A 12662-nucleotide genomic window follows, 5' to 3' on the forward strand; every position below is an offset into this window, starting at 1 on the left:
AACCGTACTTGTCACAGCAGTCCCGAGATATCGCGAGAGTTCGCAGTGCCCGTTGCGGCCCCGACTTGGAGTGCCACGCCTTCCCCGGCCTCAGAACGCCCTCCTCCTTTCTCTTATCCCGCCTCCCATCCTGCGCTCCGCTCTTGGATTGGCTGACTGAGTCGGGTCAGCTTTTTTCCAGGCCAGAAAGCGGCTCGACAGCTAGTCCTTCTTCTGACCCCGCCTCCGAAGCCTGTGGATTGGATTGCTCAGCCAGGTGTCACGCGCCTCCGCGGGAGCGCAGAAGAGCCAATCAGGCGCTCGGCGTATTTTACAAACTGGGGAAGGAGCGCCGTGGAAGCCAGTCAGGAAAAAGCGGACGCAGTGTGAGTGAGCCAGAGCGGTTCCGAGGTAGGTGCGGCATGGAGATCTTGGACGGAATGGGGACTGCGGGGCTCACAGGGAGGAGAGGCAGCTCCGGGTCCTGGGGTGAAAGAGTAGGCTCGGGATGTCTGGAGGTGGCACCCAGAACAGTGGCCTTGGAAGCATCGGTCTTCAGGACTCATGGGTTTGGGAGGAGGTGGGAGCTTCAGGAATGTCAGAACTGATGCGCCGAACTGGCTGACTGACCTTTGATCCCAGATCCTTTCCTCCCCATCTCAGTTGTAGCCGTCATGACTACCCTCCAAGCCACAAAGGATCCTCTCCTGAGGGGTGTATCTCCTACCCCTAGCAAGATTCCCGTACGTTCTCAGAGACGCCAGCCTCTCCCTACAGTCAAACCCCGCATCCTGGATCAGGAGAACCAAGATCCAAAGGTAAGAAGGGCCTGGTGGGTGAAGACAGTAGCTACGAGGAGGCAGCACATACCAGCAATGCACCCCAAAGCTGAACCCCAGCTTTTTGTCCCCCTCTCCCTTAGAGACTGGTGCAGAAGCTCAGTATTCAACGCCCCGTCGACTCAGCCGGCCCCACGCCAAAAGTCACACATCAAATGGAGAAATCAGAAAGATCACTGGAGAGCACTCAACTGCGGAACCCCTTGGAGGAACTGAGGCCTAGCCCTGGGGGACAAAATGTGGGGCCTAGGCCCCCTCCCCAGACAGGTACCTGTTGTAGGATTGAAAACACAGTCTCCTTGTGTGGAGGTGGGGGAACGGCCTTTGTGAACTTTCCACTACCCTGATCTGCTTACTGTAAGAGTCTTGGAACCTGCTCCTGGAAAACTCTCTACTCTTAGAAGCCCTCTCCTTTCAGCAAAAGGTCATCTCTTCTAAAGCCTTTTCCAGCTTCCTCAGTCACAACCAATTGCTCTGTGTACTCATACTTTGTAGTACTTCTTTTATAACATGTCCATACTTTGGCTTGAGTCTGTTACCTCTCTGTAGTTTGATGGTAACTTCTGGAGGATGGAGGCTGGGCTTTCTCATTTGTCTCTGAGCTCCAGTGCCTAGAATAGTATCTTACATAAAGTAAAGTTCTATGAATTTTGCTGAACTGAGTTCAATAATATGAGTCTCTTCAGCTCCCTCTTGTACCTCTAGGTAACTACACTGGGGTCCGTGGCCCCTTAGCCTTCCTCCTTCTGGTTCCTTTTCACTTTTTCTTCTCTTGCAGAGGCTCCAGGGACCGTAGAGTTTGTGGCTGACCCTGCAGCCCTGGCCACCATCCTGTCAGGTGAGGGGGTGAAGAGCTGTCGCCTGGGGCGCCAGCCCAGTCTGGCTCAGAGAGTACTGGTTCGAGGGAGCCAGGGAGGCACCATCCGTAGAGGCCAGGTAATAAGACAGGATATGAGAAAATCAGGCTGGTGTGGACTGAGGACGGACTCCTGAGCCTGTGCTGACAGCCTCTTTTGTGGTGTCAGGGTGCCCGGGCCTCTGCATATTTAGCCCCTAGAACTCCCACCCACCGACTGGACCCTGCCAGGGCTTCCTGCTTCTCGAGGCTGGAGGGACCAGGACCCCGCGGCCGGACCTTGTGTCCCCAGAGGCTAGAGGCTCTGGTGAGTGCCCTTGAGGGGCTGATACTCAGTGCTTCTGGGAGCTCTTTCCTGGGACAAAGCTGAGCTTTAGGAGAGAAGATACCTCATGATGAACCAGAGAGGGTTGTGGAGGCTGATGGGGCTGGTGGAGGCTTGAAGTTTTGAGGTCCACCTCTGACTCTGTTTTTTTCTCTTTCTCCCATGGGTCAGATTCCACCTTCAGGACCTTCCTTTTACCCCTCTGCGCACCCCAGTTTCCAGGAGCTAAGAAGAGGGACAGGTGGCAGCAGCCGGTGAGGAAGAAAGGATCATTTAGAAAAGAATGATCCAATGTCTGATACAGGGGTCCCTCAGAGCTAGCATCTTCCAGTAGCTTTAGGACTTCCCATCAACCCAGAAGGGAAAAGGGAAACTTGTGGCTGCTTAGGGTGAACCCTTGGAATAGGGTTCAGCCTCCATAGCCAGGCTTTAGTATGACACCAGTTTTTTTTGGGTGGTGGGGGAAGAAGGAACAGAAATGAGAAATGCTATCTCTTTTGCTTAGTGGCTACAGCATAGATGATGGCAATAAATGGAATTTGGGGTTGATTCAGCATTTACTAATTGTGTAAGCTTGCCCTAACCACCAAGCTTCAGTTTTTTTTTTAATCGGTCAAATATGGATAATGTTTGTATCATTAGAGGTGGTTGTGCGAAGAATTAAATGAGATGATGTTTGTAAAGCACTTAGCAAAGTGCCCAGCTCATACTTGGTACTCAGTGACTGCTAGCTGCTGTCCTTATTGTCATCAGGACTTCAGTGAGCCAGACCTCGGGATTACTCCTGGAGACCTCAGTTCAGCCTGGTGAGTTTGTGTCGCCATGGGGAGAAAACAGGGCAGACGGGCTGTGTGCAATCGGGAGCAAGACGGGAGAAAGTTCAGCAGGTCAGGGTGGGGGGTGGTGGAGAGAGGGGAAGGCCACATCAGAAGGAACCAGAAAGGAAGGGACCTTGATATGCTAGAGGTTGCCCAGTTGCCCTTGGGTAAAAGGAGGTGGTCCCCACTTCAGCCCTCTCTCTGCCACGTCCTATGAGATTTACCTTCCACTCACTGTTCTGTCCTCAGCCCTAAGAGCCATCATCACACCCCTAGCCCACTCAGGGTGTTCAGATTAATAAGTGATTACTGAGATAGTGCTGGGCTCCAAGGGGGTGCTGGAGGCATCCCCACCTCTGATGGTACAGTGGGGGCTGTCCAAACCCGCATACCCTCTTTGGAGGTTGCAAAACCCTATGCCAGACATTGGTGTCTGTTCTAGACACTACAGCAAATTTCCTGTCTCCTCATAGCTCCCTCTCTCCCTGAAGGAGAACATGAAGTTGTTACTCACTCTGATGAAGGAGGAGGGGGCCCCCTAGGTCTGGCCCAGCGGGTACCATTAAGAGAGATAACCCACACCAGGGTGAGATGGGTCCCTTCTGGGATGGGGAGAGGCGGGGGAGATGTTTGGGGGAATTCTCTGGCAGCAGCCAGTCCTGAGGATTGTGGGTGGGCCTTGGGATGCTAGCTGAGTCTGTGTTTGCCCCGTGGGCCCAAGGCCTCTCCAGAGGGGGACTAGCCTCTGTTAACCAGGGGTCAGGAGCCTGGGGCTGAGAGGTCACAGTCTGGTATATATTTGTAACACCATCAGATCAGTGCTGAGAATGAGACAGACCTGACATTCATTCACTCCACAGTACTCTAGGTTCTGGATACACAGTAGTCAATAAGTTTATATTCTAGAAGGGGAAGACAAAAAATAGACCCATATGTAAAATATGTAACATGTCAGGCAGTGGTGATAAGGTTAAAAAAAAAAAAAAAAAAAAAGCGGACACTGAAGGGGTTGTGGATGTAGGGGAGGAGGGTATGGCAATTTCAAATAGATTGGTCTGGGCAATCACATTGAGAAGATGAAATTTTAGTGAAGACGGAAAGGAGCTGGGGGAGTGAACCATGCACATATCTGGGAGAAGGATGTTCCAGGCCAGAAGAACCGCAGATGCAAAGGCCCTGAGAGGGAAGGTGCCTCGTGTGTTTAAGAGGACTCCAGCCAGGCTGAAGCAGAGTAAGGAGGATGACAGGAAGTGAGGTTAGGGTGATGGCAAGATCCCATTGGGTAAAGATTTATAAACCAGTGTGAGGCCTTGGCTTTTGCTTGGATTGAGTGGAAAGCCATGGAGAGGGGTGATGAACAAGGGAGAGACAGGATTTGATTAGGTCTTAATAGAATAGTACTGGCTGCTGTAATGAGAAGACATAGGAATGCAAAGGGGGAGTGATCCCTCTTCCACCTCATTCCTCCCCACAGGACGGCCGTGCCTCCCACCTGATACCCTCCCCTGGCCGTGTGGTGCCACCTTCCATCACCCACCCATCACCCTTTGGACAGGCTCAGCGTGTACCCTCGCCTCGCACCTCAGCTCCAGTTTGTATCCACAACTCCTGGGGGCTGGGCGAGGGCAGAACAACCTGGCTGGGATCCCTGCTCAATCTAGGTTTTGTTCCTGTTTAACCATCCTCCTCTCTCCCCAGACCTCGTATTCAGTTTTGCGGCGTCTTGCCGTTCGCCCCAAAACCCAGTTCACACCCATCCTGTCGGCCCCCAGAGTTCAGCAGGTAAGGGAGAGCGGAGAGAGTGGGGGCGGGTAGCTGGCATAGGCCAGGGCAGGGGAGGAAGGGAATGGATGGGTACAGAGAGAGCTGTGATGTCTCACTTCTGTCTCAGGCCCAGTGTTTGAGTGGCCTCTCCCCTCAGTCTTGCCCTGAAGACCCTGCCCTGCCCTGGGTAAGTATCTGAAGGCTTTCCATGCTGAGATCCCGCTCTGTGTCCTGTTGGCCTGGGCCCAGCTGTTTCAGGCACGTGGGCTCTCTGGAAAAGCTACCAACTCTCCAAATCTCCCTGCTCCTCTGCTGCCCCTCCTAATATCTGTTTAGGGCCTCTCAACTAACCTGATTCCTTCTTTGTGGACCCTTTTGTGGAACCTGGTCTTCCTGCCCCAGCCTGGCTTCCTCACACAGCTCCTCTCCTCCCCTGTGGCAGGAGCAGATTGCAATCCGGTTATTTGACCAGGAGAGCTGCGTGAGTTTGCATGAGGGTCCTGGGAAACCCGCCGTGGCAGCTCCTCATGGACCCCACCCTGGCACAACCCCCAAGCTCCAGGAGCTGAAGATGCAGGTGGGTCTGTGGGCAATAGCTTTGATGCCTGATTGGCCGTGACGCAGCAGGGAAGGGGATACAGGAGAGGGAAGTATGGGAACAGGACAGTGTGGGTGGAGACTTGAACCCACACACTGACATCACCCTGGGTACTCTTCTCCCACTCACAGCGCATCAGTATCCTGCAGCAGCTGTTGCGACAGGAGGTAGAAGGGCTCACAGGGGGCAAGTGTGTCCCCCTGAATGGAGGCTCCTCTCTGGATATGGTTGAACTTCAGCCCCTGCTGGCTGAGATGTCTAGAACTCTCAATGCCCCAGAGAAGAATTCAGGGGACTTACACCCTCCCGGACTGTTACAGAACCCTGGGCTACCAAAGCCCTGCCTCCCAGAGGAGTGTGGGGAACCACAGCCCTGCCCAGGAACAAAGCTGGAGATAGCTCAGCCCTGCCCTGCAACAGAGCCAGGGCCCCCAGAGTCCAGCCATAGCAGGGAGCCTGGGATACCAGAATCCCCTGTCCAGGAACAGCCTGAGGTATCAGAGCCCTGCCCTCCAGTAGAGCCTGGACCCCTTCAGGCAGACTCCCACGGGCAGACTGGACTCCTAGAGCCCTCCCCTAGGATAGAGCCTGGGGCATCAGAGGCCTGCTTCCTGGAACCTAGAAGTCCAGAGTCCAGCCCACGGCCCTGCTGCAGTCCGTGGGCACCAGCCACCACCAACCTGATCTTCTCCTCCCAACGCCCACTCTGTGCCAGCCCCCCTATTCACTCACTCCGGTCACTGAGGCCCCCAACAGGCCAGGCAGGTAAGGAGTTGGCTGGAAGGGCTTATGAACAAAGGAGGTCCTCATCTCTTACTGGGAGTGGGCCCCCACCTTGCACCAGCTGGTCCCATTGCTTGCATTTCCCCACCTACCCTGCCCCAGCCTGGTGCTCTTTCGGGAAGAAGGGAAGAGTTGCGCCTCGAGCTGTGTGCTGCTCTTGGCCCTTGGTGGGGGAGTGGGGAAGCACTGGATATGGCGGGAGTTTAGAGCCTGCCTTCAAGTCTCTGTGGTCCTCGGCCCTCAGGCCCCAGCAACCTGGCCCCTCGAACCCTGGCTCTGAGGCAGCGCCTCAAAGCATGTTTGACTGCCATCCACTGCTTCCACGAGGCCCGCCTGGATGATGAATGTGCCTTCTACACCAGCCGAGCCCCACCCTCAGGCCCCACCCGGGTCTGCACCAACCCTGTGGCTACATTACTTGAATGGCAGGACGCCCTGGTGAGCCTCCCATTCACAGCCAAGCTGTACCTGCACAGCAAGCCTGTGGAAAGTAGGGTGTTGTGGGGAGAGGGAAGGCAGGGGGGCGGGGAAGCCTCTGCTTCTTTACAGTGGTCAGTGGGGAAGGGTTGGCTACAGTTCAAGGATGGCTGGGCTGTGACAAGGTCTCTCTCTCCAGTGTTTTATTCCAGTTGGTTCTGCTGCCCCACAGGACTCTCTATCATGATGCGTCCACATCCTGTTCTGCCATGCGCCTTCCTTTTAGCCCTTATTTATTATCCTTGAATAAAGTTTCTTTTTTTATTTTATTTTTTTAATGTTTTATTCTTGAGAGAAAGAGAGACAGCATGAGTGAGGGAGGGGCACAGCGAGAGAGGGACACAGAATCTGAAGCAGACTCCAGGCTCTGAGCTGTCAGCACAGAGCCCGACGCGGGGCTCGAACTCACGAGCCATGAGATCATGACCTGAGCCGAAGTCGGACGCTCAACCGACTGAGCCACCCAGGTGCCCCTCTTTTTTTATTTTAAATGTTCATTTACTTATTTTGAGAGAGAGCAGGGAAGGGGCAGAGAGAGAGAGAGAAAATCCCAAGCAGACCCAGGGCTTTCAGCTCAGAGCCTGACTCGGGGGCCTTCCACAAACCCGAGAGATCATGACCTGAGCCAAAACCACGGGTCAGATGCTCAACCAACTGAGCCACCCAGGCACCTCAATAAAGTTTCTAAAGTGTCCAAATGTCTGTTTCCCTCTCGGCTGACCTAGGCCAGCTACGACTGTTGCTCTCCAATTGCCCACACGGTGGCAGTGTCCTCCAGCTTAGAGGCAGGCCCTGGGCTCCCCCAGGCTCCCAAACCTAAGAGCTATCCTAAAGGCAGACCGCTCCTGCCCATCCCCACCCCTCAGCAAGCTCTATGAGTGTGTGTGTGTGTGGTGGTAGGGACCGGAGCGGGGGGCAAATGTGGGCCTTTGGGGACCTGTTCTTTTTGCTTCTTGAGATCAATGCCACTCCTAGGAGCCATCAGCAACTCCCCAGCCCCTAGCGCTCCTCTTCTTATAAGTCCACCTGCATCAGGCAGAAAGCAGAAGGACCAGACCCATATCTCTGGAATCCTCCCTTGTTAGTGTCATTCTGGCTGGTGTCTCCCTACAGTACAAGCTCTCCTGAAGCTGATACTCCTCCCTTCCCATATCTGAGCAGAAGAAGCCCTCCTCTTTTCCACCAGAGACACACCTTGCCAGGAATAAGTAAGCCTTAACCTCTGGCAGAGGGTGGTAGGGCGAGAGTCCTTGAAAAGAGTGAGGGAAAGGGTCAGCCATTTTCCCCCACGCTGTGCACCAAGTTAAGAGGCACACACATTCTCCAACTTTGCTTTATTGGAAGAGGCAACAGCAGCTGTAGCCCCAGGGCCTAGGTGGAATGGGGGTGAAATGGGGACTGTACAGAATGAGTTTTAAATGCTAGGAAAGAATTCACTCCTTCCTCCAGTTCACAGGAAGGCTGCCAAGGCCGGTGCCTGGAGCCTGAAAATGGGGATGAGGGAAGGAGAGAAAGTTGTGACAGAGGACGAGCCTGACCCCTCCAAACGTTTCATGTCCTCCCACCTAGATAGGCTCCTGTTTCTGCTCTCCATCCCCGCACACACACCACCACCACCAAATGCCGGGGCTTCCTTTCTGCTTGCAGCTCCGGGTGGTGAAGCTGTTTCCCAGCTCCTAGCAGAAGAGAGGGCCCGACCTCCGCCCCTCTCGGATCAGCTTTGACAGGCGCGCACTCCGAAGCCAGCGGTCCCTTCCCGAGCCGCTCTGCTCCTCCTTAGCCCGGCTTCCTCCTCTCCCCGGCCACTTAGACCTCGGAGCGTCCCCGGAGCGCCAAGAGTCCGCCCAGCACGGCCGCCTCCGGGAGCGGGAGGGTCTGCCCCACCGCCAGGCTCTCGAAGGATAGGATGGCGCCTTGGGTGGGACCGGCTGAAGGTGGGTGAGGAGGGGAGCGGAGGCGAAGGGCGAGCGGGGGCGCGGGGGATGGGGCCCTGCTCAATCCGGGTAGATGATGAAGCCAGAGAAGGTGCTGTACTTGTTGGTGTTACCGCCGTGCACCTTCCCGCCGTCCAGCTTGATGAAGACTTCATCGCCCACATCCAGGTGCAGGATGACGCTGTTGCTGGCGTAGTCGTAGTTCTGGTCCGCGTCCTGAGCAATGGCGCTGGCCCGGACCTAGCGGGGGAGAACAGAACAACCCACTCACGCCCCGTGCGGAGCTGAGGGTGGAGAGAAGCGTCGGGCGGAATAGGCGCAGCTGGGCCTGTGAAGGCGGCGCGAGGGTAGCAGGCTGCAGGGGCTGGGGAGGACAAGGAGAAGGCAGGAGATCGCTGAGCTTCCCAGGCACTGCCATTTACCAGCTGTGCGACTCGGCCAAGTTTCACGCCTGCTCTGGTCGTCAACGTGAATTATAAGATGGGAGGTAATAATAGAGCCTACCTCATAAGGTTATTAGGATTAAGTGAGTTACTACGTGTGAAGTGTGTTAGAATAGTACTTAGCACCTAGATAGCGCTATATAGGGTTTGCTATTATTTAAACAATAAAATTAGGCTGTAGGATAATTTCTAACATTCTGAACCTGCTCTGACCTCCTAAACTTGGATTCCCTCCCCTCAGTGATAGGGCACAGGTGTGTCTGTCTGTATGTATGCAAGCAAGGGTGCGGGCCATGGGAAGGTGCAATGATGCATTCTCGCCTCTGGGTGCCCTTTCCCCTTCTAGCCCCCACCGGCGCCATGACATGGGGGTCGCCTTCTGCCCCAACAGGTAACCCCTCCTTCCCTCTGGCCTCGCTGCTGGTCGCCTCCGGTGCCCAGCCCCTTCCCCAGCCCCCCTCTTCCCGTCCCGCGGGGGCTGGTTATTAACTCATTAATTATTCATCATTATTCTAATCACTATTTACCGTCCCCAGGGCCGCAGCGCCCGCGCCGCAGAATACAGAGTGGGAGCCGCGGGCCCCCGCTCCCTCAGAAACCGGCACACTCTAGATAGACACTTGCCCCCTCCAACTGCTCACCGACACCCTGCATAGACCATACACACCTACTCAGTGCCACATGCACATAGACGCTGCTCTATTTTCACACCTTGGCACCCTGCACCCACAGAACCTCACATCACGCACACATGCTCTCACTCCCTTACACACATACAGCCCTCACTCCCATACAGACACACATACACACTCTCTTTTCTTGGGTTTCTGAGGTGACCCTGCTGGGAGGAGACCCCAGTGCAGTGCCTGCTAGTCCTGGAGCTGGAGGGTGCGGCAGCCGGCAGCCGTAGCAGGACCTGGGTTCAGACACCAAGACCAGCAGGCCTGATGCACCACGGTCAACACCACCCCATGGTGCGGGGCATTCATAGGTCACCGCTCAGCCCCAGTCTTACCTCCTGCAATTTGTGGGGCCCAGGCACCTCCTCAACCCTCGCCCCTGAGGCTTCTCGTTCCCTCTATGGGTGTCCCGGCCCTCCAGCTGAGTCCTTGGAGCTATTCTCCCAAGCCAAGGTGGCAGTGACTCCGACTCTGACCACAGGGGCAGGGAGTAGCAGAACCTGGAGGCCAGAGGTTGCCAGGAAGATGTGGGGCCTACAGAACCAGGCCCGGGGCCAAAGCCTCTGCTTGATCTGCCCTTTGCCTCTTTCCCCCTCCAAAGCCCTTCTGTCATGCTGCCTGGCTGGCCCCTGAGCTGCCACATCATTTCCACCTCTGCCTACTGACTCAGTATTAGTATTAGGGTAAGGCCAGCTGTAGAATTGGTCCCAGGCCCCGGGGGGAATGCGTTCTTTTTTATGTTCTACTCAAAAATCCAAGCTAAATGCCCCCACATGAGAACAGCTGCTGACAGCCCATGGCCAGAGATCCGGATTCCATTCTAATTTGAAGGAGCCAGACTCCAGGTAACTCGACCATGGTGAGGCTGAGAAACCCAAAAGCCAGAAGACCTGTCTCAGGAGAGAGGGTGACCAAAGACAGGATAACTGGCAGGGAAAGACACCAAACAAGTTTGGTGTAGGGTTGCCTATATAGTTGGAGCATGAAATAGCAGCTGTAGAGACATTAAGCTTTGTGTCCCGAGCTCTGATTCTGACACCATTCCTAATGCTCGTTGAGACCCTGGGCAGGTCATTTCCTTTCTTTGGCCGCTAATTCCTCTTTGGCTAGATGAAAGGATTCATAAGTTCTTGGCAGCCTGGCGTTTCTAGACTCAATGACGTTGTTGGGAGAGGGGTTCGAATGCAGCCCTCCAATGTAATAATGAGTGCAGGGAGATCTAGAAAGCTACCCTGTCGCCTCTGGGCCTGGGGTGGGGGCATCTCACCTGTCCATTCTTCATCAGGTCGGCCCACATGCTGGTGCCGTCACCGCCGCGCATGAGCACATGGTAAGCGAAGAAGTAGACACCTGGCATGGGGCAGGTGAACTTGCCGCTGGCCGCCTCGTAAGCGTTTCCCACGTTGGTCACCACGTCGTCGAAGCGCAGCACCTCATAACCTTCGTGTGGCCGCCGCAGACCCGCGTAGAAGGCAATTCGAGGCACGTAGCCGGCAGGGGGCGCCACCCCGCCAGGGCCTGGGCCGGGAGGACCTGGTGGACCTGGCCTGCCCGGCTCTCCTGGAGGCCCTCTGGGACCTGGGGGTCCCGGTGGCCCTCGCAGACCTGCCTTCCCGCGCCTGCCCACCTCTCCCTTGGCGCCGGGAGGGAAGGGGGGCACGGAGGAGGGCGCGCCGTCGGGTCCAGGGCCTCGAGGCCCGTGTGGGTCGCACACCATGCGGCAGCGACCCAGCATCTCATAGTGCGCCGGCCCGCGGGAGCTGTGCACCAGCAGCGGAATGGCCACCAGCAGCAGCAGCACCATGGCCACCCCGACGGCCGCGCCCGCCACCCGCTTGCGGCGGCTCAGCCGCGACGCGGCCAGGGCCAGCAGATCCTCCTCACTCTTTGGCGCAATGGCGGCGGAGGCCCGGGGCTCTCCGCGGGCCCCGGAGGCGGTGGCCGGGCTCGGGCTTGGGTCGGGACCCCCCCGACGGCTGCGCCCGGCCCCCCCGCCCCTGCGGGCTCCCGCCTCAGCGGTGCCGTTCCCCAAACCTTCCGTCAAGGCGGAGGTTCCCCCCCCCACCCGCCCCGTAAGTTGGGCCAGGGGCCTCCCGACGGTTCAAAACCCGCGGTCCTCTATTACCCTCCTGTGCAGCCTAACGTCCCCGGGCGCCTGAAATCAGCGGCTTCTCGGACGGCTGGTTTCTTACAGATCTAGGATGCCTGCTTTCCGGACAGCTGCCTTCTCAAGGATGGCGGCGCCTAGGTCCCCGGCTACCCAGACGGATCGCTCCCGGTCGGAGCAGGGGACTACTCTCCGCTCTCTGGACGTCCCGGGCTCTGCGCTGCGGGTGGCGCCCACCGGACGCGACCTCCTTGGAGGTTTGCGCTCTGGTTCTTGGAGCGCACTGACGCGCCTCTCTACCCCAGCCACGGCCCCAGACCCTGCTAGAGCCTGGCCCCGCGTTTCTCCCCAGCTAGAGCTCTCCCTCTCTGCGTCCCTAACCTTCCTCCCCTCCCTCCCGGGGCGGCAGTGCGGGTGGTGTGAGCCGCTGCGCGGCGGGAGCCTCTATAAGCGGCCCGGGGCGGAGCGACCCCTGGCGCCCAGAGTGGGAAGCGCGGGGGCGGGGCAGGCAAAGGCCCCCACCCGCGTCCCCTCAGCTTCTCTGTGCCTGCCTGGTTCTGAGCGGATTCTGCAGGGGTTCGCTCTCCCCACCCTATCCTTACTTTCACCGCACCCAGAGTTCGGTATTCCTGGATTCCAGAGGAAGCCAGAAATAGATATGGGATAAAAAGGGGTCTAGATACACGCAGAAAAAAAGACAGAGGTGGATTCCAGAGCTAAAAAGCACCCTCCACCAAAAGAAAAGAAAAGCCCACAAACATACAAGAAGGGTGAATAAAAGAAATTCGCCACCCCACGCCCCTCAGTGCCCGTGACCCAATAACATTTGGTAAAGGGTTCAATGAGTACATGTTGGCCTGAACCGGAAAAGGCAAATTTCCAGCCACCTCCACCCTCGACCCCCAGTGTTGGTGCGTGGGGGTGGGGGGAGCGCAGAGCAAAGCAGAGGGCGAGGGAGAGAGAGAGAAAGAGAAAACAGATCAGTCTGGGGGAGTGAGCAGGAAACCGACAGGAAAGCAGAGAAGGAGCGACAGAGACATCAAAGAGACAGAAAGCCAG

At 56.7% G+C, this 12662-nt stretch overlaps 2 protein-coding genes across 5 annotated transcripts; one reads left to right on the plus strand and one right to left on the minus strand.

Annotated features, from left to right (window-relative positions):
• The first annotated feature begins 267 nt into the window (after positions 1 to 267).
• TROAP (trophinin associated protein) lies at positions 268 to 7295 on the plus strand. 4 transcript variants are annotated; one of them, XM_060657734.3, is made up of 15 exons: positions 268 to 390; positions 643 to 797; positions 902 to 1085; positions 1597 to 1754; positions 1844 to 1981; positions 2171 to 2253; positions 2753 to 2805; positions 3291 to 3403; positions 4292 to 4408; positions 4516 to 4599; positions 4709 to 4768; positions 5030 to 5158; positions 5311 to 5944; positions 6207 to 6400; positions 6579 to 7293. In XM_060657734.3, exons 2-15 carry the CDS (start codon positions 654 to 656, stop codon positions 6624 to 6626), a joined length of 2139 nt encoding a protein of 712 aa, XP_060513717.1. In that variant the 5' UTR covers positions 268 to 390; positions 643 to 653; the 3' UTR covers positions 6627 to 7293. The 4 variants fall into 4 exon arrangements, with proteins under 4 accessions (XP_060513717.1, XP_060513719.1, XP_060513716.1 ...); XM_060657736.3 differs by having other exon boundaries at positions 3309 to 3403; positions 5024 to 5158; XM_060657733.3 differs by having other exon boundaries at positions 5024 to 5158; positions 6579 to 7292.
• Positions 7296 to 7758: 463 nt separating this feature from the next.
• C1QL4 (complement C1q like 4) lies at positions 7759 to 12068 on the minus strand. Its single transcript, XM_060657739.3, has 2 exons — positions 10764 to 12068; positions 7759 to 8613 (listed from the first exon to the last, which is right to left on the minus strand). Exons 1-2 carry the CDS (start codon positions 11298 to 11300, stop codon positions 8434 to 8436), a joined length of 717 nt encoding a protein of 238 aa, XP_060513722.1. The 5' UTR covers positions 11301 to 12068; the 3' UTR covers positions 7759 to 8433.
• Positions 12069 to 12662: the final 594 nt, after the last annotated feature.

This window comes from Panthera onca, chromosome B4 (genome assembly GCF_046562875.1).
Source record: "Panthera onca isolate mPanOnc1 chromosome B4, mPanOnc1 haplotype 2, whole genome shotgun sequence".
Classification (NCBI taxonomy): domain Eukaryota; kingdom Metazoa; phylum Chordata; class Mammalia; order Carnivora; family Felidae; genus Panthera; species Panthera onca.

Excerpts from the sequence above, each read along its gene's own strand:
- TROAP (XM_060657733.3), top strand. The coding sequence starts at position 654 with ATGACTACCCTCCAAGCCACAAAGGATCCTCTCCTGAGGGGTGTATCT. Across the intron at positions 3,404-4,291 it reads GAGAGATAACCCACACCAGG|GACGGCCGTGCCTCCCACCT; the intron begins GTGAGATGGGTC and ends TCCTCCCCACAG. Across the intron at positions 6,401-6,578 it reads TTGAATGGCAGGACGCCCTG|TGTTTTATTCCAGTTGGTTC; the intron begins GTGAGCCTCCCA and ends CTCTCTCTCCAG.
- C1QL4 (XM_060657739.3), bottom strand. The coding sequence starts at position 11,300 with ATGGTGCTGCTGCTGCTGGTGGCCATTCCGCTGCTGGTGCACAGCTCC. Across the intron at positions 8,614-10,763 it reads ACCTGATGAAGAATGGACAG|GTCCGGGCCAGCGCCATTGC; the intron begins GTGAGATGCCCC and ends CTCCCCCGCTAG.